Source organism: Rutidosis leptorrhynchoides, chromosome 1, assembly GCF_046630445.1.
Source record: "Rutidosis leptorrhynchoides isolate AG116_Rl617_1_P2 chromosome 1, CSIRO_AGI_Rlap_v1, whole genome shotgun sequence".
In the NCBI taxonomy this organism is placed as follows: Eukaryota; Viridiplantae; Streptophyta; class Magnoliopsida; order Asterales; family Asteraceae; genus Rutidosis; species Rutidosis leptorrhynchoides.
Genome location: NC_092333.1, coordinates 528,762,772 through 528,788,541, shown reverse-complemented (window position 1 = coordinate 528,788,541; position 25,770 = coordinate 528,762,772). Strand labels below are relative to the sequence as shown.

At 36.0% G+C, this 25,770-nt stretch overlaps 1 protein-coding gene across 1 annotated transcript; it reads right to left on the bottom strand.

The window, feature by feature from the left end:
• Window positions 1–18,540: 18,540 nt before the first annotated feature.
• On the bottom strand, window positions 18,541–19,548 carry LOC139842128 (F-box/kelch-repeat protein At3g06240-like). Its single transcript, XM_071832307.1, has one exon. It carries the CDS (start codon window positions 19,546–19,548, stop codon window positions 18,541–18,543), a length of 1,008 nt encoding a protein of 335 aa, XP_071688408.1.
• Window positions 19,549–25,770: the final 6,222 nt, after the last annotated feature.

Below are 25,770 nucleotides of genomic sequence, written 5' to 3'. Positions count from 1 at the left end.
TTCTTAAGCATAATGTAGGAATTAAGATTAAAAATAGAAGAATACATACCCACAAACATACCCCTGTTCATTCTGAGATGAGGAGGTAAGGTGCATAATAAAGAGATGACTTTATTAAAGTTTTCTGTTAACCCAACAATACAAATGGGGCAGAAAACTATTTACTTTTTTCTTGCATAACAGTCAGTTCTTTTCTAATTTACATCACTAAGACACAAGTCGAATCCCATTGACAACACAATCCAATAGCGAATCGTTGTTCAGGTCTGAAGTAAAAATTGAAACGTCACTCCTACCAGGATTCTTCATACAGTAGTATTTAAACAATGTTATTACATAGGTCTGAATTTAAATATCAAGATTACGCATTCTTCCTCATAAAAATCTTAACACGTTAATTCTAGTACCTAATAATAATAATATAGTCCATGGTATGTGTATATGTTTATCATCTCCTGGTTCAATCATATATTAAGGATTACAATCTTATGTTCCTTATATGTTTTCAAGACACAAAAAAAAAAAAGAAGAAGCTGAAAATGGCATTTATATACAACTAAAGAGCAATAAACACCAAACATATGTAATATTGATGATCCATACAGATAGGTGTTATAAGTGACGTTTTCATCTCTTGTTCATTTACGCATCTCACAAACATGAAGAGACGTCATTCATGCACTCATAAAAGATCATCTCGGTTCACTAAAATTGAATTTATTAGATTTCACATATCCACTATGAACTGAATTGCAAACCAAGCCTTACTTGTACACATGTACTGCTTTCAATTATCGATTCTATAGAGTCTTGGTTGATTTCTAATGAAAATGATAATCTGAAAATGTTTATTGATAATTGATTCAGTTATTTCAAACTGAGAAGTATTTTACAAATAAGAGCTTAAGTGTGTTTTATACACTTAAGAATCTAACAGCTATATTTAGTCTAGAGAATGGGACTAATTATAAAATATATGTGGAAACACTAATCTAGATGAAGTGTGCAGGGACATAAACGTTTTTTGTTGAGCATGCTTCTACTTGTAGGGACTTTCTCACTCTTTCAGGTGCTTTATCTCTTATTTTATATTATTTAACACTCCTCATCAAGTTGAATAGTGGGATTCCCGATATTCAACTTGACAAGAACATCGCTGAAGAGTCTTCCATTTACTGACTTTGTTAGGATGTCGGCCAATTGGTCCTCTGATCTGACGTGTGGTAAAGAAATAATTTCGGCATCCAGTTTTTCTCTGATGAAATGTCTGTCCACTTCAACATGTTTTGTTCGATCATGTTGAACTGGATTTTCTGAGATAGCTATTGCAGCTTCATTGTCGCACATAATCTGAATAGCTTTTTTTGGTTGGAATCCAACTTCTGTTAGTAACTTTTTAATCCATAAGGGTTCAACTACTCCCTTTGCTATCCCTCTGAATTCGGACTCGGCACTTGAGAGTGAAACCACCTTTTGTTTCTTACTTCTCCATGCAACTAGATTTCCTCCTACAAGAGTGAAGAATCCTGAGGTAGACCTTCTATCTCCTTTTTCTCCAGCCCAACTAGCATCTGTATAAATTTTGGTTTCTAAGTGACCATTCTTCTTGAAGACAACTCCATGATCTGCCGTTTTCTTTAAATATCTGATGATTCTGATTACGACTTCCATATGATGAACTTGTGGTTGATGCATGAATTGACTTACTACCCCAACTGCGTGTGCTATATCTGGTCGAGTGTGAGCAAGGTAGATGAGTTTTCCTACAAGTCTTTGATATCGCCCTTTATCAGCAAGCTCGGCTTTGTCTTCCATGTATATCTTTTGGTTTGGTATCATAGGAGTATCGGCTGGTTTGCAATCAACCATCCCTGTTTCTGCAAGAAAATCAAGGACATATTTCTTTTGACAGATAAATATCCCCTGTTGAGATCGTAATACTTCAATCCCTAAAAAGTATTTAAGTCTCCCCAAATCTTTCATTTCAAATTCATTAAATAAGTTTGTTTTAAGTTTTGAGATTTCTTCTTTATCGTTTCCGGTAATTATCATGTCATCAACGTAAATAATTAAACATGTAATAAGGTTTTTTCTTCGTTTAAGAAATAGTGTATGATCAGAATTACTTTGTTTAAAACTATAGTTTTTCATAGCTAAAGTGAATCTCCCAAACCAAGCAAGTGGGGATTGTTTTAACCCATATAACGCCCTTTTAAGTCGACAAACTTCCCTGTTTTTGAAGTTGTTGGTAAATCCCGGTGGTGCTTCCATATAGACTTCTTCCTTTAATTCGCCATGTAGAAAAGCATTCTTCACATCAAATTGGTGAAGTGGCCAATCTTCATTTGCAGCGATAGAGAAGAGAACTCTAATGGTATCAATCTTTGCAACTGGTGAGAAAGTTTCGGAATAATCGATCCCATATGTCTGAGTGTACCCTTTTGCAACCAGTCGAGCTTTATATCTTTCAATAGTACCATCTGGTTTATGTTTTATTGTAAATACCCATCGACATCCCACTGGTTTTTTTCCTTGAGGCAAGACACATTTTCCCCACGTGTTATTATCATTCAAGGCTTTCATTTCAACTTCCATTGCTTTGCTCCAGTTTTTTGATTTTAGAGCTTGTTCGACGGAAGTTGGAATTTTTTCAGAGTAAATTGCGGAATTAAATTGATGAGCTTCTTTCGACAGATTTCCTTGTGCTATATTAGCCATAGGATATCTTGTGACGACCCCGTCAAAACACTTAACGGATCCGTCAGTTGGTCCCATAGCTTGATCGGACTTAAATGAATTAAATAAACAAAGTTGCATTCTTTTATTTCAAAATGTTCCCCAAAAAGGAAACAAACCAAATTAAGTAGTTTGAAAACCAACCAACCATAATATGAAACCAAAAGTTGACACAAAACATTGCCAACAAACCCACAATTTAAATTATCCAAAATAGAATGCAAACTTAAGTTTCATAAATAGTTTCATAAAATCTGCCCAAATGCATGCAGACTCTTCTAACGACAGCGGAAGCATCAAATAACTCAAGTACCTGTGAAAACATGCAAGTAAACTGTCAACACAAAGGTTGAGTGAATTATAGGTTTAAATAAATAAGTAAACTTTAGACCACAAGATTTAAAAATGTTAGAAAACATTAAACATTATTCCATTATCAATGAGCCACCTGGTAACCACTTAACCCTTTATTTACCCTTGCCAAACACAATAAAAATATACACTTGGACAGTGTATCTACAACAAATTACGAAGTACTAAACATTCCGATTATAAATTGCTAGCGCGACTAGCTCGAAATGGGGTTGTCAAACCCGATAGATCTATCCGTAGGATTCGCGTTCACCGGTAGAAACCAATGATTACAGTTACCAGACTAGGGAATATTTTTGTCCAACTCACAATGAATAATTAAATTTAACTGTTACTTGTGTCTAAACGTAAATAAAAATCTGCATGTAATCACATCCCAAAAATATACTTTGAAAAGTATGTAAAAACGGGACTATAACTCACCTTAAATAGCAACTGAAGAAATCTCACAAACAAGCGAACAGCACGTAAAGTAAAGTGATCAAGAAAGATCACAACGCCGACCTATAAATAAAGCAGGTCGAAATAAATAACTAACTTAGGCCAAGTCTTAGTATGATAGCTATTGTACATGTTGCAAGTAGGCATAGAACATTACTCAGCAAGCATCGGTTTGATTGGAACAGCATAAGGACACACACTTTCTATTTTTAGAAAGTTTCTATTTTTAGCAGGTTTCCATTTTTGGAAAGTTTTCTATTTTAGGAAAGTTTCTATTTTAGGAAAGTTTCTATTTTAGGAAAGTTTCTATTTTTGGAAAGTTTCCAAATTTAGAAAGTTCTATTTTTAGAAAGTTTTGAAGTTAGGAAAGTTTCCTTATTTAGAAAGTCAACATAAGTCAACTGAAAGTCAAAGTCAACCGAAAGTCAACTCAAAAGTCAACCTTGGTCAAACATAGTCAACATTAATTTTAAAAGTGTAAGTTATAATAATAACATAGGTTATAATGTTATTTAAAGTCAAATGTGTATAATAATGTCTTAACATAAGTTTAATTAAATAAAATGAATTATTAAAGTTAATATAAATTGAAATGTTATAATTAGTATAACATAAGTATTTAATTAATTAATTAAATGTCAATCATAATATAAATATTATTAATTTATAATAAATTTTAAATCATATCATAAGTATTATTAATTAATAAAGAATTATTAATCATATCATAAGTTTCTAATTAAAATTATTAAATCATAAGTTTTTAATAATTAAGTCATAATTAAATAATAATTAAGTCTTATAATAATTAAATAATTATTTAATATTTATTATAAGTCTTTTAATAATTTCTCATAATTAAATTTAATACTTATCATAAGTATTTTCCTTTAATAATAAAAGTATTACTAATCATAAGTTTAATTAAAATGTTAATTAAATTATAATTAATAATTAAATAATATAATAAATAATTATATTAAAAGTCTTAAAATAAAATAATTACTTCTTTAACATAAGTAATTTATTTAATAATGAAATCCATAAATTTTTATCATAAGTTAAATCATTAACCATAAGTATAAATTTAAAAGTTCGCCGGGTCGTATCTTGAGCCCCGGGTGTCGGTTTCGGGCAAGCCACATATGTAACTTCACCTACTCAAACCACCCGACACATTTATGAACTCAAGAACACTCCAAGAACAGTCCCTAAGTCGTGCATATCAGCCATGACTTCAATTGGGAAATCATTTTACTCAAAACAGTAATTCGGGCAAAACGGGTGAACCGTGGCTCGGATTTAGGTGACCCGAACATGAATATTCGTCTCACCATCAGTCCTAACCAAATAACACACCCTAAAGACACCAAGGATGGTCACAAAGTCGGACCCAACCTTGTTCATGCCAAGAACACCTTTCAATCTTTAACAAAAACCAAATTAAGCGTATCTAGGGCTCCGGGAATCGAAACGACATGAATCCGGAGTCTAAAATTAATGTCTTGATGAGAGGAACTCATTTATGTACTTTATTTTAACATTCATATCAGTTATATGGTCAGAATATACGACACAAACTGCTGTCCAAAATTTACAAACCGAAAACATGAACAAACGAGTAATTCTACGCATTCAAACAACAATACAATAACTTATACATATCATACTAATCATATTACATCAAAATACAGAAAAATAAATAAATATGAAAAGATCTAGGGTTAGGGTTTATACCCTAATCAAGAATCAAAGTATATGATCGCGTAGAGAACGACGAGAGGAATCCGATTATGCAAGCCAATTAAAGATCCAAGCAATAAAATTGATGAAGATGATGAAGGTTGGTGGTGGTGGTGTCGACAATGGGAGAGGGAGAAGAGAGAAAAAGATAAAATTTAGGTTTTAGGTTTAGGGAATAAATTAGGAGATAAAATTAAATAACCTAAATATGGAAACAAGGAAAGGCTCCCCCCCTCCCCATGGGGTTCGGCCGAAAACTGCATGGGGGTGGGCCCCATGGGTCCAAAATTGTTAAATGTTAATTTCCTTGTGGCCCGGAATCCCGAACGAAGCCCGAAACGCGAAAACGCACTTACGCGATTAAAAATCCGGAGAGATAACAAACGCGCGACGAAAAATAAATATAAATACACCTAATAATAATATGACCTTAAAATATCATATTTAAAATATTTAGGATTTAAAAATCCCGAAAGCTCGATCGTTGGTTTAAAAACCGAAAAGATTCGCCGGATGGAAATCCGCGGAACGTAGAAACGTGTAATTTAAAATATGAATACATATATCCACATAACACATAATAATTATTATATATATATTATTACAAAAATAATAATATAGGTCATGGAAATGACGTGGCACACTAACAGTTAACGGTCGTTAAATAATTAACGGAAAAAGATAACGGAAAAAGTAGGGTCGTGACAGTACCTCCCCGTTATGGAAATTTCGTCCCGAAATTTAAGCAGGCGCAGGGGTTGACTCGGCATCTGAGAACAAATGCGGATATTTCTGCTTCATTTGGTCTTCACGCTCCCAAGTGAACTCGGGACCGCGTCTAGCGTTCCATCGAACCCGAACAATAGGAATTCTGCTCTGTTTAAGAGTCTTAACCTCTCGGTCCATGATCTCAACTGGCTCCTCAATAAAATGCAATTGCTTGTCAACTTGAAGTTCCTCCAAAGGAATAGTCTGATCAAATTCAGCCAAACACTTCTTTAAGTTCGAAACATGGAAAACATCGTGAACAGCACTGAGTTCTTGTGGCAACTTCAAACGATAAGCCACCGGTCCAACTCTTTCAATGATCTCAAATGGTCCCACGAAACGAGGACTTAACTTCCCTCTTTTACCAAAACGAATAACACCCTTCCAAGGCGAAACTTTTAACATAACACGATCACCAACTTGAAATTCAACATCTTTCCTTCCTTTGTCGGCATAACTCTTTTGCCGACTTCTAGCAGTTCTCAACCTTTCTTTAATCTGAACAATCTTCTCAGTAGTCTCGTGAATAATCTCTGGACCTGTAAGTTGAGCATCCCCAACCTCATTCCAACAAATAGGAGATCTACACTTCCTACCGTACAAAGCTTCAAACGGTGCGGCTTTAATACTTGCGTGGTAGCTGTTGTTATAAGAAAACTCAGCTAACGGCAAATACCTATCCCACCCATTTCCAAAATCAATCACACAAGCTCGCAACATATCTTCTAATGTCTGAATGGTCCTCTCACTTTGACCATCCGTTTGAGGATGATAAGCGGTGCTCATATCCAATCTAGTGCCCAAGGCTTCTTGCAACGATTGCCAAAATCTCGATACAAATCGACTATCTCTGTCGGAAATTATAGAAACGGGAACACCATGCCTCGAAACAATCTCTTTCAAATACAAACGGGTGAGTTTCTCCATGGAATCGGTTTCCCTAATCGGCAAAAAGTGAGCCGACTTAGTGAGTCGATCTACAATCACCCAAATCGCATCGTAGCCACCCGAAACTCTTGGTAACTTAGTGATAAAATCCATAGTGATACCTTCCCACTTCCACTCGGGAATTTCTGGTTGTACCAACAATCCGGACGGTTTTTGATGTTCAGCTTTGACCTTAGAACAGGTCAAACACTTAGCCACATACGTAGCCACATCACCTTTCAAATTTGGCCACCAATACAGCTCCTTAAGATCATGGTACATCTTCCCTGAACCAGGATGAATAGAGTACCTAGACTTATGAGCCTCATCCAAAACAAGTTGTCGCAGTTCACCAAACTTCGGAACCCAAAGACGTCCTACAAAGTACCTAGTACCATCTGCTCGAATCTCAAATTTCTTAGCCATACCTCTTACGTTTTCTTTCACAAAATTCTCTTCCTTTAAGGCTTCTTGTTGTGCCTCAAGAATCTGCCTTGCGAGGTTTGATCTAACTGTCATATTCAAGGCCCTAACCCTGCGAGGTTCAGTCCTTTCTTTACGACTCAATGCATCAGCCACAACATTGGCCTTACCCGGGTGATACAAAAGGTCACAATCGTAATCATTCAATGTCTCAATCCATCTTCGTTGTCTCATGTTCAACTGTTTCTGATCGAGGATATGTTGAAGACTTTTGTGATCTGTGTACACAGTACTCTTGACCCCATACAAATAATGTCTCCAAATCTTAAGTGCAAATACAACGGCCCCCAACTCTAAATCATGAGTTGTATAGTTCTGCTCGTGAATCTTCAACTGACGTGATGCGTACGCAATAACCTTCTTTCGTTGCATCAAAACGCAACCATAGCCTTGTCGTGATGCGTCACAATAAACAACAAAATCATCATTACCCTCCGGTAAAGACAATATCGGAGCGGTAGTCAATTTCTTCTTCAAAATCTGAAAAGCATTCTCCTGTTCATCCTTCCACTCATACTTTTTCCCTTTATGCGTTAAAGCAGTCAGAGGTTTCGCTATACGAGAGAAATCCTGGATGAACCTTCGATAGTAACCTGCCAATCCTAAGAACTGACGAATTTGAGTAGGAGTTTTCGGGGTTTCCCACTTTTCAATCGCCTCAATTTTAGCAGGATCAACTTGTATTCCTTGTTTGCTAACAATGTGACCAAGGAACTGAACTTCTCTTAACCAAAAAGCACACTTAGAGAACTTAGCGTACAACTCTTCTTTCTTTAACAAATCAAGCACTAACCTCAAATGTTCTTCGTGCTCTTCATCACTCTTAGAATAGATAAGAATGTCGTCTATGAAAACAATAACGAACTTGTCCAGATAGGGTCTACACACACGGTTCATGAGGTCCATGAACACAGCAGGTGCATTTGTCAATCCGAACGGCATAACAAGAAATTCAAAGTGACCGTAACGGGTGCGAAAAGCAGTTTTTGAAACATCAGATTCTTTAACACGCAACTGATGATAGCCAGAACGAAGATCAATTTTTGAATAAACAGAAGAACCCTGAAGCTGATCGAACAGATCATCAATTCTCGGAAGAGGATAACGATTTTTAACAGTGAGCTTATTCAGTTCACGATAATCAATGCATAAACGAAAAGAACCATCCTTCTTCTTAACAAACAGAACAGGAGCTCCCCAAGGGGACGAACTAGGACGAATAAAACCTTTGTCTATCAACTCACGGAGTTGACTTGACAATTCTTGAAGTTCAGAAGGCGCAAGACGATAAGGAGCACGTGCTACAGGAGCAGCACCGGGAACAAGATCAATTTTAAATTCTACCGCGCGTTGCGGCGGAAGGCCAGGTAAGTCATCGGGAAACACCTCGGGAAAATCCCTAACAATATGAACGTCATCAACGTTCTTTACTTCCTTACTAGGATCAACAACATGAGCAAGGATAGCATGACAGCCCTTACGGAGATGTTTTCGAACTTTCATACAGCTAATAAGGTTTAACTGTGTGCATTTCTTATCTCCAAAGACCATCAGTGGCTCTCCAATCACATCAGTAATACGAATAGCCTTATCATAACAGACGATCTCGGCACGGTTCGCGGACAACCAATCCATACCAATAACAATATCAAAACTACCAAGTTCAATCGGTATCAAATCTATCTCGAAATCCCTACCACCCAGATTAATGTTACACTTACGATGTACAGTCTTAGCAGTAAGTTCCTTACCATTAGCTACTTCGATAACATAAGTATTGTCTAATAGAGTTAACGGCGTTTTGATTCTCGGACTTAATTTACTCGACACGAAACTTAAATCAGCCCCTGAATCAAATAGAACATAAACTGATAAATCGTTGACTGAGAACGTACCAGTAACAAGCTTAGGATCTTCCTCCGCATCCTTAGCATTAATGTTGAACGCTCGGCCGCGTGCAGTCTCTGCAGTCTTCTTGTTGGGACAAGCATCTCGGAAATGCCCCGGCTTCCCACACTCATAACAAACCCTCGGATTACCTCCATTATTCGATTTCCCATTACCGTTACCGTTACCACCTCTATTACCAACATTATTATTATTACCACCAGTCGCGGGAGTAGCAGACCCCGGCAAAAGCACTGTACAATCTTTAGCAATGTGCCCTTGCTTAGAGCACCTCTTACAAGTAACTGTGCAGTAACCATCATGAACTTTATAGCAACGAGGACACACCCGCTGATTTCTGTTGTTAGCACCTGAGGTATCCTGTTTCTTCTGCTGATGTTGGTTTTGATTGCGGTTGTTATCCCACTTTCGTTTCCCATTATCAGCTTTCTTGACAACCTCCCCACTACTTTCAACAACTGTAGTCTTGCTTCTTCTCAACACTTTGTCATTAAGTTTGTGGGCCATAGACATAGCTGCCTCAATAGTCTGGGGTTCACTGGACTCAACCCCGTGTTCAATCTTCTCGGACAAACCATCAATGTAAGCCTCAATTTTGCGGTCCTCATCCGCATAAACCCTAGGACACAGCAAAGTTAACTCGAAAAACCTTCGTTCATAGGCATCTAACTCGGTGCCATGCATTTTCAAATTCTTGAGCTCAACCTCTAGCTTCTTAAGCTCACCCCGAGGTCTATAGCGGGTGATCAATCTTTCCTTAAAATCATTCCAGGCCAAACCATAAGCTACATCGCTTCCCAAACTACTAACCAGATTGTTCCACCATGTCAAGGCACTATCCTTGAGAGTGCAACTAGCGAAACTAACTTTGTCCTCTTCACGGACCCGACTGACCCTGAAAATAGATTCGATCTTCTCGAACCAACGAGTAAGCCCTATTGGTCCTTCCGTACCACTGAATTCTTGAGGTCGACCAGCCATAAAAGTTTTGTGGGAGCATCCCACGTTGTTGTTCGCATTGGCGTTAACATCAGCATTTGCTGCCATAGCAGCAGCAATTCCTTCATTGATCAGGCGTTGCATACGCGCTTCAGCGGACTCTCTTGGAGGCATGATCTTCAAAATAGAATAACACATCCGTTAGTACCAAGAATAATACTAGTGTCATAAAGGAATAGATCAAAACACGAAAAGACTAATCATTAAGATATTAGTCAACTAACACTATGAGTAATAACATGACAGTTATGATTGTTATAGAAATAACCATCACATGCATACATATTTTATGATAACATCATACAACATACATAGCACCTAACATACATGAACATATATTACGCATAATATAACATGCCAAGAGCCACAACATCAGAAATAAAACATGATAATGATAATAGATGTCATAAAAATAACCATCCATACATAATGAAAAAAAATATCCCATAACAAAATCTTAATAAAATCCTCGGCAAAACGCCGTACATAACCCAAAATGTATGTATAAAAAGGACATTAAGTCTGATGAAATAGATAATCAATATGAATAATCACATCACATTCGCTTAGAGCGGGTGTGATAAGCTGGTCCAGCATGAGTCTCAGCAGGATCCTCATACTTACGCAACTTCCCTTTCACAACATCCAACTCTTCCTTCAACACACGAACAGTGCTCTCGAGAGCCTCGAACTTAGCATTAACTTCCCGATCACGCTTGCGGTTCGCATCCTCAACCCTATGCTTGAAAGTGACAAAGTTACGCATGTCGGCACGGATCTCGTCCATAACTTCATTATGTGGCAAGGTGCGCAAACAATCACTAAGGGCGTTAATACGTGTCACCTCATTATAAGCCCGGTTCATATGAGTAATGGTAGAAAAATAGTAATGAACAGGATCATCGATCTCCGGTTGATTAGCACGACGTCTAGCAGGAGACGGTGGAGCAGGAGCAGCAACAGAGTTATCGCTCGAAGTCGACATCTGCAAACAGCAAAACCGCAAACCATATACCAAAAGATATGAAAGCTAATAATATAACTTATACGAAATGAAATGCATAATAATGCTATAGCAAAATGGTCGGGCTGTAGACTAGACTCTAATGCACCCTAATAACCACGGGTTGACCACATTAAGACCGCCTAGTTCCCTACAACCAGAGCTCTGATACCACATGTGACGACCCCGTCAAAACACTTAACGGATCCGTCAGTTGGTCCCATAGCTTGATCGGACTTAAATGAATTAAATAAACAAAGTTGCATTCTTTTATTTCAAAATGTTCCCCAAAAAGGAAACAAACCAAATTAAGTAGTTTGAAAACCAACCAACCATAATATGAAACCAAAAGTTGACACAAAACATTGCCAACAAACCCACAATTTAAATTATCCAAAATAGAATGCAAACTTAAGTTTCATAAATAGTTTCATAAAATCTGCCCAAATGCATGCAGACTCTTCTAACGACAGCGGAAGCATCAAATAACTCAAGTACCTGTGAAAACATGCAAGTAAACTGTCAACACAAAGGTTGAGTGAATTATAGGTTTAAATAAATAAGTAAACTTTAGACCACAAGATTTAAAAATGTTAGAAAACATTAAACATTATTCCATTATCAATGAGCCACCTGGTAACCACTTAACCCTTTATTTACCCTTGCCAAACACAATAAAAATATACACTTGGACAGTGTATCTACAACAAATTACGAAGTACTAAACATTCCGATTATAAATTGCTAGCGCGACTAGCTCGAAATGGGGTTGTCAAACCCGATAGATCTATCCGTAGGATTCGCGTTCACCGGTAGAAACCAATGATTACAGTTACCAGACTAGGGAATATTTTTGTCCAACTCACAATGAATAATTAAATTTAACTGTTACTTGTGTCTAAACGTAAATAAAAATCTGCATGTAATCACATCCCAAAAATATACTTTGAAAAGTATGTAAAAACGGGACTATAACTCACCTTAAATAGCAACTGAAGAAATCTCACAAACAAGCGAACAGCACGTAAAGTAAAGTGATCAAGAAAGATCACAACGCCGACCTATAAATAAAGCAGGTCGAAATAAATAACTAACTTAGGCCAAGTCTTAGTATGATAGCTATTGTACATGTTGCAAGTAGGCATAGAACATTACTCAGCAAGCATCGGTTTGATTGGAACAGCATAAGGACACACACTTTCTATTTTTAGAAAGTTTCTATTTTTAGCAGGTTTCCATTTTTGGAAAGTTTTCTATTTTAGGAAAGTTTCTATTTTAGGAAAGTTTCTATTTTAGGAAAGTTTCTATTTTTGGAAAGTTTCCAAATTTAGAAAGTTCTATTTTTAGAAAGTTTTGAAGTTAGGAAAGTTTCCTTATTTAGAAAGTCAACATAAGTCAACTGAAAGTCAAAGTCAACCGAAAGTCAACTCAAAAGTCAACCTTGGTCAAACATAGTCAACATTAATTTTAAAAGTGTAAGTTATAATAATAACATAGGTTATAATGTTATTTAAAGTCAAATGTGTATAATAATGTCTTAACATAAGTTTAATTAAATAAAATGAATTATTAAAGTTAATATAAATTGAAATGTTATAATTAGTATAACATAAGTATTTAATTAATTAATTAAATGTCAATCATAATATAAATATTATTAATTTATAATAAATTTTAAATCATATCATAAGTATTATTAATTAATAAAGAATTATTAATCATATCATAAGTTTCTAATTAAAATTATTAAATCATAAGTTTTTAATAATTAAGTCATAATTAAATAATAATTAAGTCTTATAATAATTAAATAATTATTTAATATTTATTATAAGTCTTTTAATAATTTCTCATAATTAAATTTAATACTTATCATAAGTATTTTCCTTTAATAATAAAAGTATTACTAATCATAAGTTTAATTAAAATGTTAATTAAATTATAATTAATAATTAAATAATATAATAAATAATTATATTAAAAGTCTTAAAATAAAATAATTACTTCTTTAACATAAGTAATTTATTTAATAATGAAATCCATAAATTTTTATCATAAGTTAAATCATTAACCATAAGTATAAATTTAAAAGTTCGCCGGGTCGTATCTTGAGCCCCGGGTGTCGGTTTCGGGCAAGCCACATATGTAACTTCACCTACTCAAACCACCCGACACATTTATGAACTCAAGAACACTCCAAGAACAGTCCCTAAGTCGTGCATATCAGCCATGACTTCAATTGGGAAATCATTTTACTCAAAACAGTAATTCGGGCAAAACGGGTGAACCGTGGCTCGGATTTAGGTGACCCGAACATGAATATTCGTCTCACCATCAGTCCTAACCAAATAACACACCCTAAAGACACCAAGGATGGTCACAAAGTCGGACCCAACCTTGTTCATGCCAAGAACACCTTTCAATCTTTAACAAAAACCAAATTAAGCGTATCTAGGGCTCCGGGAATCGAAACGACATGAATCCGGAGTCTAAAATTAATGTCTTGATGAGAGGAACTCATTTATGTACTTTATTTTAACATTCATATCAGTTATATGGTCAGAATATACGACACAAACTGCTGTCCAAAATTTACAAACCGAAAACATGAACAAACGAGTAATTCTACGCATTCAAACAACAATACAATAACTTATACATATCATACTAATCATATTACATCAAAATACAGAAAAATAAATAAATATGAAAAGATCTAGGGTTAGGGTTTATACCCTAATCAAGAATCAAAGTATATGATCGCGTAGAGAACGACGAGAGGAATCCGATTATGCAAGCCAATTAAAGATCCAAGCAATAAAATTGATGAAGATGATGAAGGTTGGTGGTGGTGGTGTCGACAATGGGAGAGGGAGAAGAGAGAAAAAGATAAAATTTAGGTTTTAGGTTTAGGGAATAAATTAGGAGATAAAATTAAATAACCTAAATATGGAAACAAGGAAAGGCTCCCCCCCTCCCCATGGGGTTCGGCCGAAAACTGCATGGGGGTGGGCCCCATGGGTCCAAAATTGTTAAATGTTAATTTCCTTGTGGCCCGGAATCCCGAACGAAGCCCGAAACGCGAAAACGCACTTACGCGATTAAAAATCCGGAGAGATAACAAACGCGCGACGAAAAATAAATATAAATACACCTAATAATAATATGACCTTAAAATATCATATTTAAAATATTTAGGATTTAAAAATCCCGAAAGCTCGATCGTTGGTTTAAAAACCGAAAAGATTCGCCGGATGGAAATCCGCGGAACGTAGAAACGTGTAATTTAAAATATGAATACATATATCCACATAACACATAATAATTATTATATATATATTATTACAAAAATAATAATATAGGTCATGGAAATGACGTGGCACACTAACAGTTAACGGTCGTTAAATAATTAACGGAAAAAGATAACGGAAAAAGTAGGGTCGTGACATATCTAGATCTTTGCGCCTCTTTTTCTGGTGAGTATCGTTTCGGTGGAACACCTCTATTGGCTCTTTGAGGAAGGACATATCGCTGGGTGAGTTCATCGGAATTTTGTTCAACTTGGGTTTGATTATCATTATTTGAGGTGGTGTCAGTGGTTTCTATAGGTTCATGGTTTGGTATTGATTCGGGTTCAATTGGCTCATGGTTTGGTATTGGTTCGGTGTCTGGTATTGGTTCGGGGTTAATTGGCTCGGTGTTTAGTGGTTGAGGTGGTACCCATGTCATCCAACTTAGAGTGTCATTACTCTCACTCTCCCCCTCACTCGTGAGTTGGGTGTTATTGTAAAAGTATTCAGTTTCAATAAAATCACAGTTCATTGTAGTAATGATTGTTCGTCCTTTTGGATTATAACATCGATAGCCTTTTTGGTTTACACCATATCCCACCATAACACATTTCTCGGCACATGGATCTAGTTTTGTACGGTCATGCTTTGGAATGTGAACGAAGACCGAACACCCAAAAACTCTAGGTTCAAGATTAAGTGAGGACGGGAGCGTAAAAGATTGAGACAAGACATCCCTAGGGGCTTTTGTGCCAAGAACTTTAGTAGGTAACCGATTTATGAGGTAGGTTGCAGTAGCAAGTGCTTCAGGCCAGAAACTTTTTGGAACCTTGGACTCAATTATTAAAGCTCTAGTCATTTCTAGGAGTATCCGATTTTTTCTTTCGGCTACACCGTTTTGTTCCGGTGTATGAGCACATGTTGTTTGATGAATAATCCCTTTTTCTTCGCAAAAAAGTTTCATTGATGTGTTAACGAATCCCCCCCCCCCCCCCCCCCCCCCCCCCCCCCCCGTTATCTGACCTCAGGATTTGTATATTTTTGTGAAATTGGGTTTGAATCATTTTATAAAAGTGACAAAATTTTTCAAAAACCTCTGATTTGTTTGTTAAAAAATAGATCCATGTCATCCGAGTGCAATCATCAATAAAGCTAACGAAATATCTAATTTTCCCCCCCCATTAATTGGAGCGGGCCCCCATACATCCGAATGAATTAAAGCAAAAGGTGCATCCTTTCTAGTATTAGAAAGTTTAAACGTACTTCTGTGGCTCTTTGTCAAAATACAAGTTTCACAATTTAAATTAACATTAGAAGGAAATAAACTAGGAAATAATAAACGTAGATAGCCAACAGATGGGTGTCCCAATCTCCGATGCCATAACCAGGCTTCCCTCGTAGGTGTTCCGTGAGAAAGTAACACGGTGCCATCTTGGGAAACCTCGTCAATAAAATATAGCCCCCCTTTTTCAGTGCCACGTCCAATCACTAGTCCCGTCCGGATATCCTGCAAGATGCAGAATGTTGGGTACATTAGGACTTTACAATTTAGTTCTTTTGTTACATGACTTACCGATAACAGCTTATGAGACAAAGCTGGAATATATAGACAATTAGGTAGTTTAATCGTAGGTGAAATTTCAATAGTACCGCCACTTTCAACTTGAATAATCTCACCATTAGCAGTTTGGATTTTACCCTTTTTAGGTTTAGTTTTAAAAATGATATCATTTTTATCAAACGTCATAGTGTCAGTGGCCCCACAATCAAGTACCCATGATTTAGTTTTAAAAACTTTTGAGGCTACATTTGCTTCGGATTGAGACACCTCATCACCTTTTATTTTAGTCAACGCGGAGTACCTATTATAGCAAGGAATAGTGGGTTCGGGTCCATGTAAATTACTAGTCTTATGGCTTCTATTAGGAACCTTTATTTTTGAGTTCACTAAACTTTTAACCTTAAGCCCATTATTTGATTTATTAATTAGTTTGGACTTAACATGCCCATTTCCTTTATTTCCTCTTGGATCCGTTTTTCTACAGTATGCTATCTTATCCGTTGGTGAACAAAGATTTTTATATGATCCTCTTATATTCCCTAGGTCATTCACGTGGTGGTTTTTACTTTTTCCTATATACCTTTTGTGAACCACTTTATCTTTTACTCTTATATTTAATAGATTATTCACGTGATGGTTTTTTATTTTTTCTGTACACCTATCGTTATCGTGAACCACTCTATCTCCTAGATATTGCTTGTGAATAAAATTTCTCTGCCCTAGATTGAGATTCGTTCTATCTATGTTGTTATCATCAAATAAAGAGGGAAAGGGTTTTGAAAACTTACCTTGTTCAGCTTTAGCAGCCACGCCTCCAAATCCGATTTCTGGTTCAGTGGTGGTTGGTGGTTGGTGGTGGTTCAGCTACTGCCGCCGCTCCTTTTGCCGGTTTTACCCACCATTCAGGAAATCCTTTGATCTCAAAGCATTGTTCTCTAGTATGCCTCTTTTTCCCACACTTGGTGCAAACTAATTTTGATTTATCAATTTTAGGATACGATTTGTTCCGGTGAGGATAAGGATTGGCGGTTTGCCCTAGTTGTTCTGATTTGTTAGCTGCAACGAGACCCGATGCAATCCTTTAATGGCTTGACTCATTTTTGGCTTGCCCAAGGATATGCCGGTGAGCCACCTCCTTCCTCACGGTTGCGTATGCTTCTTCCGGTGTCGGTAACGGATCTAACCTTAAAAGCTCTCTCTTAATCGTATCATAATTTTGATCAAGAGCGTTAAGAAACTGAAAAAGTTTCTGTTCTGTTCTGATTTTGGTGTATATAACGATGTCAGTAGCACATTTCATTGGGTTTGGATCTCGCCTGTCGATTTCCCCCCAAATACCCTGCATCGTGATCCATAAGTCTTCCAGTGACTGATCTTTTTGTTTGATGTCATTGGCTTTTACATGTAGGTCAAAGTTTTGAAGTTTATCTTTTCCACTGCTATATGTAACCATCAGTGCATCCCAAAGGGCTTTTGCTGTGGGGTACTCGGTCAGGTTGCTGGCCAAAGTGGGTTCAATATTTTGTATGAGCCATGAGAACACGACTAAATCATCCTGTTCCCATTGTCCATACCCTTCTTCACTTGTTTCTGGTGCAACAGTGGTTAAGTGGTTAAGGAGAGATTTTGATTTTCCTCCTATTGCAACTTTAATCATCCTTGCCCATAACGCATAATTTTGATTGTTAAGGGCAAGGTTTATTTTCAGGCTATCAGAAAGTTTTGAGTGAGATTGAAGGTTGTTTTTGAGAAGGTTGCTTAACTGAGTTGCTAAGTCTTGATTCGTTGAGTTGACCGATTGGTCATGGCTGCTGTCTTCAGTTGACATTGTAACCACCAATCAATTAACCAACACAAGGTAGATGATTGAAGCTAAAAAATGAGTGTAATGATCCAAGATCTACACCATTAGCTCTGATACCATGATTTCTAATGAAAATGATAATCTGAAAATGTTTATTGATAATTGATTCAGTTATTTCAAACTGAGAAGTATTTTACAAATAAGAGCTTAAGTGTGTTTTATACACTTAAGAATCTAACAGCTATATTTAGTCTAGAGAATGGGACTAATTATAAAATATATGTGGAAACACTAATCTAGATGAAGTGTGCAGGGACATAAACGTTTTTTGTTGAGCATGCTTCTACTTGCAGGGACTTTCTCACTCTTCCAAGTGCTTTATCTCTTATTTTATATTATTTAACATTGGTGACACCAGGCTTTCCACATAGATACCAAGTATAACTTTACCCTTCAAATTCCAAGAAGTATTAATATGTTCACAAAATCTTCCTTCTTCAATATCCTATATGAACACTAGATTGCAGCCTACTAGCAGAATTCGGCCATTCAAATAAAAAATCATTGGTCGATATAACACATTGCTGAACCCATTTAGTATGATCTTAGTCCAAGATTCTTTCACCCCATATTCATTCATCAACCAAACCTCACCTCTCGATTTCAAGAATATACCAAGCTTCCCACCAAGAACATAAAGTTTACAATTATCATCAAATGTAATATCCAAATCATTAGGTAATGGCACTTCACTGAATTTCTCATCTGTTAAGCTAAAAGCAACGATTGCCTGTATAATCGAACCCCTTTTAGCTACCCAATGTAGAAACCCGATAACACAAACATCTGACAATTGCATCCACTCGTAATAAGTATAAGGATAATCACTCAATCGTGCCCAAGTGTTTGTTCTAAGGCTATAAAGACGGAGATGTGTGCTATTGTCATTCTTGTGGTTATAGATGGTAACAACCTTGTAATCATCAGTTAACGAATCATAACCTAATCCACACATTAAGTTTTTATATGCTAAATCATATGGGAAATGTGGCAATCGCATGGTCTCTTTAGTGGTTGGGTTAAAAATCACCAACTTATCGTAGCCTAAAGTAGAGTAGAACCCAAACAGCAACATGAGGCCATTCCAAGAACCACGGAATGAAAGGTCAGAAACATGTGATTCTGAAAGAATCTTGGAGGGTAATGTTGTTTGAAGATTATGAAATGGGATTGAATAATGTGAATTGCAGAAACGGGAATAAGTATTGTTGTTGTTGTTGTTGTTGATATGTGGAACAGAGATAAAAGGGTTCGAGACAAATATGAGGTGGTATTGGTTGCTTTTATTTTGATGGGTTTTGATGAACTGTTGAGATGAAAGTAGAGATAGCCAATCCTTCGAAACACACCTAAAACGGCCAACAGATTTAGCTGGAAGACGGTATAGGATTTCGATGATGATTTCTGATGGAAGACTTGTGCTGATTTCAGGCGCCAGTTCTAGGGCTTCCATCTGAAAGTTGAAAAATGAATGAGTACAATGTGCACAAAAAGTACATCACAAATCATACTATTACTATCAAACACATAACCAGTAAGGCAAAAAACAGCAACAGGTTACAACTAAAAATATGTCAAGCCATGAATACGCTGAATAGTACAATCAAAACACTAGGATGTTAACGCCGGGAACAAGTAAACGTCAATTTTTGTTATTTAACGATTCAAACTTTATAGAACTGAAATACACAATAAGACTATCTAGCCTAGCTAAATCACTAAGTAATTTATGTAGAGCCTCAATCAATCAAGCCTTAAAACTTTTATCACCCAAAATAACCAAAATAGTTGTCACATTTTGACTATTAAAAGTCTTTCTTTTCAACTTATAAGAACGCGTTAAAAACCCAGATCGTTCTACGAATTTCATCAAATATTATACGACATAAACAGAAATATCAAAAGTCATAAATCGAGAAAGGGAAACGGTTCAAAAGTCAAAATAGTATAATTATTTTGGGACGGAGGGGGTAATACCCAGGGGCGAATTTAGAGGGGGGGCAGGGGGGCGCCCGCCCCAGTCGATTTCGAAATTTTAGTGTAAAAATTTAGATTTTTTTCATTTTGCCCCAAACCCAAAAGCCATTTGCCCCAAAACCTACATATTTTGCCTCAAAACCTTCAAATTTTGCCCACAATTCTCTAAATTTTGCCCTAAAACCTTCAAATTTTGCCCACAAACCTTCAAATTTTATCCAAAAACCTCAAAATTTTGCCTAAAAACCTCTAATTTTTGTCTCAAAAACTCCGTATTTTGCCCAAAAAAGTTGCTACGGTTTTAAAAAAAAATTTCGCCTCCGGTGAAGAAAAATCCTGCTTCCGCCACTGTTAATAACTACCAGATCAGAACATATCTTCATATAATAACATAGCAACTACAACGTAATTTTACAGTAATTGCATTATTGCGCAGCTCAATTCACTTAGTTAAGCATCAATTGGATGCATAAACAAAAGATTAATGATAGGAATAACTATAAAAGGTCAATACACTTGGATTAATCATAATTGAAAACATTTGATCATCTAATACAGTAATAAAAACTGTGCAGACTTTCGGATTATCGGTAGTCATGTTCGGAGCAAGCCCTAAATATGCACGAGAGTAATAACGATTAAAATACTACACATATAACATTCATTATGAACTACAGTATAAGAAAGAAACAGCGTATAGTTATTGTAATAGTGTAAGTGTGTAACCGACTAATTAACCTAACCGAAGTCGTATTCAGACACCAGCAGTGAAGTGGATAACGATGAGCACACAAGTGATTAAAGGTTTACAAAGAGTTTTTAACATCAATATCAATATGTAAAATATGTATATGTATGCGTAATTGTATATTACAGTAGTTATTAATAACTACGCCAGGGCCGCTTCGGCTGAGCCGCGAATTATTGTTGCATGAAATTATATGTGTCCGTTAAAATATATTACTATTAGTATTTAGTGGTGAAACTACTTGGGGCAAGCGGCGTGCTCTATTCAGTGTGAAAATTTTGAATTTTTTGACTTTGCTCCATTGAATATTTTTTTCACCAAAACCTACAAATTTTGCCCATAATTTTTCAACTTTTGCCCCAAACCTTTATATTTTGTCCAAAAAATTGCTACGATTTTAATTTTTTTTCTTCCCTGGTGAATAAAATCCTAGTTCCGCCACTGCTCGTATTGTATTTGACAAAATTAATTTAAAAAAACATTAAGTTAAACCTATAAAAACACACATAATTTAATTTACTATAATTTAACAAATAAAACTCAAATAATATAATATAATTGATTTAAATGCTTGCACGAAAGAATAATTGGTGAACAAATAAATAATAATCGTTGTGTACAACTCATACATGTACGTTAACAATATCTAATATGCATGGTCGGTCTCGAAAATTTAGAGACGTAGAATGTAAAAAAAAAAAAAAAAAAACTACGGATTATTTTGTTTGGAAGATCTTATAGTGGGCCATATGTTTTTATTTATATATTGGACCCAAATTGAGAAATATGGGTCAAAATACTCGAATTGTGTAATTCGCTTTCTACGGTCTTTGTCAACAATTTTACCCAATAAGGTAGTTGAACTATTCAACTATTAGATTAATTAGTATTCGTATTATTATTATTATTATTATTATTATTATTATTATTATTATTATTATTATTATTATTATTATTATTATTATAAATTATAAATATAAATAAATGTCAATCATGTTTGTTATCGGGTCGGGGTTGAGAGGTCATTTCAAATAGATAGTTGAATGATATGGTAGTTGGTCTGGCGGTACGTGGTTACAATTATCATGAGGTTGAAGGTTTAACCATGTTGTATATAGTGGTAGATTAATGTAAATAGTTCAATATTATACACATGTAACATTTACTACTAGGTCAAATTATTAATAATGTAAATCATGTGTTGAGTGGTACGTGTGTTCGATCTAGGAGTTCGAACAAGAGGTTGGTCGAATGGTTGAAGTGGAGTCTATTTGAACAAGAGATTGGTCGATTGTGCATTTCACGGCCCAAAATGTTCGAAATAGATTTTTATAAAATGAGGGGTTCGAACTATAAATACGGCACAAAACGTTCGAAATGGTTTTATATAAAATGAGAGGTTCGAACTCTGAAATTGACTATATCAAACAAATTTAGGCGCTAACTCAAATGTGTGTGTGCACGTTCGAATTCACCACATGAGGTCGTTACAAGTCGTCCGAGTTCGAACATGAACCAGTCGTAAATGAACTTGGGGTCGAACAATTCGTGACGAGCTCAGTGCACAGGAACGTAAAAGATTTTCTCGGTAACGATTGTGGAATACCGGTCACGACAAGTTCAACCAAAAAATGAGCGAGTCATGTATTCGAACGGAGGGTGTAAAATCTCAATTCTATTGAAAAAAGGTTTATTTTGTTCTAAAAGTTTTATTTGTTTGAACGTCAATCAATATTATATAGCCTTTTACATTGCTCATGGCTGCAATACATTTGGTCGGATGTGTTCTTTTGGTGGTATGTGTGTTGGGTGTTGCTCTCTTCTTTCGAGAATGTTTGTGTGAATGTTCAATCGAGCTAAGTCCTAAGGCGTGTTTTATGGTTCATTTTTGTGTTGGGTCCGTAGTGTGCCTAGAGTCAAGTTAAAGGTTTTGATCCAACGGATGTGTATGCGAAGATAAAGTCATCAACTCTATGTATGGCTAAATATTCAATGGATGGTTATGTTTTCTGGTTTCTGTATAAATTTGATGCTTCTTAGTCTACTGTTGGTAGAGCCATATTGTGTGGTGTTTATAGTTTTGTTTGCTTGTATGTTTAAAGTCTTGTTTCAAATGGGCAAGTTATGAGATGTAAGCCCAGTTTGATTGTCTGTTGTAATTGTAAGATTTTTTCACTTTTTAGTGAAAAAATCTTTATTTATTTAATTCTAGTTTTTTGCCAAAAAAAAAAAAAAAAAAAAAAAACTTACACACTCAGACGCTTATTAATTTACCGATATGTTCGCAACAGGGTTTGAAACGCAGCAGAAACAATAAATTCAAAATCTGATCCAATCATCAAACAAGGTAAATTGATGAAATCTTAGAGATGAGTGACCAATCCAAAACACCTTTAAAAGTTGATTCACACATGAGCATTTACAACGATAAAATGTCAGTATTAATCAGAAATGAACAACATATTTTGCCAACGTTTCTGTCCAAGAATAAAACGAAAAGTTGCCTCTCTTATTTTCGGGCGAAGCATTAAACGAAAAGTTGCCTCTCGAAATTAAAAAAAAAAAAAAAAAAAAACGACTCAACCCGTTATCCAACCGAATATGCAACAATTTTTATTTTATTTTTATTTTTACAACAGGTAGGGTGCGCGGCGCGCAACCCTCTCTGTGCGCGGTGCGCACAGAGCCCAGCAACCTCTGTCCGAAATTTTCATTTTTTGGTTTAAAGATTTCCCGCTTTCCGACATTTTTAGACGAAACGACTTTCACAACACATTATAGTAAGTAAAACTAACACATTTTCATAATAAAACAAGTTTTACGACACCGGGCCCACATCGGCCCGAATTACCATTTACGTAAAAAATACAAATTTCAACCCAATATACATTTAGACGAGTTAGGACTCTATAACCCAACCCAATACCAAGAGCATAATCCCGGGGACTACCACATCCCCGATCCGCGTCCGTTTATCAAAAAGCTACCCCCTCGAGCCCAAGCGCTCCTACATCTAGTCTATCAACTAGCTAGCTTCATAATCACAATACCTGTAAAAAGGTAAACAACGAGAGGGGTAAGCTTGAAGCTTAGTGAATGCAATAATTATACATATACATATATAACCTACTTACTTGCAATCACTTACACAATTACCGCATACACGCTAGCAATATAATTAGCATACCATCGCAAAGTATAACGCTAAATCTCCAATACGCAAGCTAGCACAAACAATAGCATATAACTCTCACAATATAATATGCTACACTACAACACATAAAACATTGATGTTCACAACATCCACTAGTACTCAAGATTTCAAGGCTAGCCCAACGAATGGTATCGTCAACATCGAACTTAAATCCCATCCGTCCCATTTAATGTGGTATCGTCAACATCGAACTTAAAACCCACATATGAGGTATCGTCAACATCGAACTTAAACCCTCATCGAATTTCACTACAATAGCGGTATGGCTTCGTCAACATCGAACTTTAAATCCATACATGAAGTATCGTCAACATCGAACTTAAACTCTCATCAAAACGTACCAACAATATACTCTAGGATATGGTATCGTCAACATCGAACTTTAACCCATACTCCACAAGCAAATTAATCATATACATACATATATAATTATTCCACTCACCTTGGAATGCCCGCACAAGTCATGTATAACATGATCTTCGTCCTCAAATCCGAGCAAGTACCCACCTATATCACACATAGGTACAATATACACATAAATAGCCATTCTCTAAAAGAGAACCCGACACAAACTTCCCTTTAGCCGAGGGATCACACATTGCTCGCCAAAAACCCGCCCCTTTAACACCTAATGGACACAAACCAATTACCACTTCGGGTGGTAATTCAAACCAACACAACAAAGTACAATTTAACCCAAATCATACTTTACACCAATTAGACCAAACCTAGGTCTTAACACTAAATTACTAATTAGGTAGTAATCATTTCAAAAGCCGATTACACCAAAACCCCAACATGTGCAATATTGACCCATATTGCTTTTGATCACATTTGACTTATGTTAAAATATCACTTTAACCCCAAAATTACTTCTCGCGAGTAATTACATCCAAAAACATTATTTAACACTTAACAAAAGCGTTTATCATCCATTTAATCCAAATTAGTGTCGTCATCAATTTTGACCCAATTCAAATTACCCATTTTGACCAAGGTCATAAAATGCCCAAAATCACTAACGACTAGTGATTATATTTCCAAAACGCCAATTAACACCTAAATCAAGTATTTACATACTTGATTCACCAAAACTTGACTCAAAACCCATTTTGACACCAAACCAAGTCAACATCGATTTTGACTAGCAAAACTTGTTCTTAAGAACATCAAAGTCACTAACAACCTTTCAATCTAGAGGTTTAACTCCCAAACCAAGACAAATACTTCCAAATTCATCATCAAACCCTAAACCCATAATAATCGGGTTCACTTACACTAACAATACAACAACCCAATTTCATGAGAAATGAGGTTTATAACCCTAACTAGCTCAAACCCCAAACATGAACAAGAATCATAAACAACAAAATTCGAAGTTAGAACATACCAACACTACCAAGACGTAGCCGTGAACGAGGTGAACAACCTTAACTCTTGTACCTTAACCCGAGTCAACCTCCTTCTTCTCCAAATGGAGCTTTCCCTCTCTAAAACTCTTCCTCTCTCTAGGGTTTGAAGATGAGAGAGTTGTGGATGTGAAAGTGATCCATAATTGGATCCAAATATGCCAATAAGGCTACAGATCCGTCCTCAAGTGAAAAGACCAAAAAGCCCCTCATTTAACTCAAAATAGAAAAAGGCAGAAAACTGTCGCTGGAAGTGTGCGCGGCGCGCACCCCTAGCCATACGCGGCGCGCACGATGGTCCAAACAGTCTGTCAACTTTTAAATTTA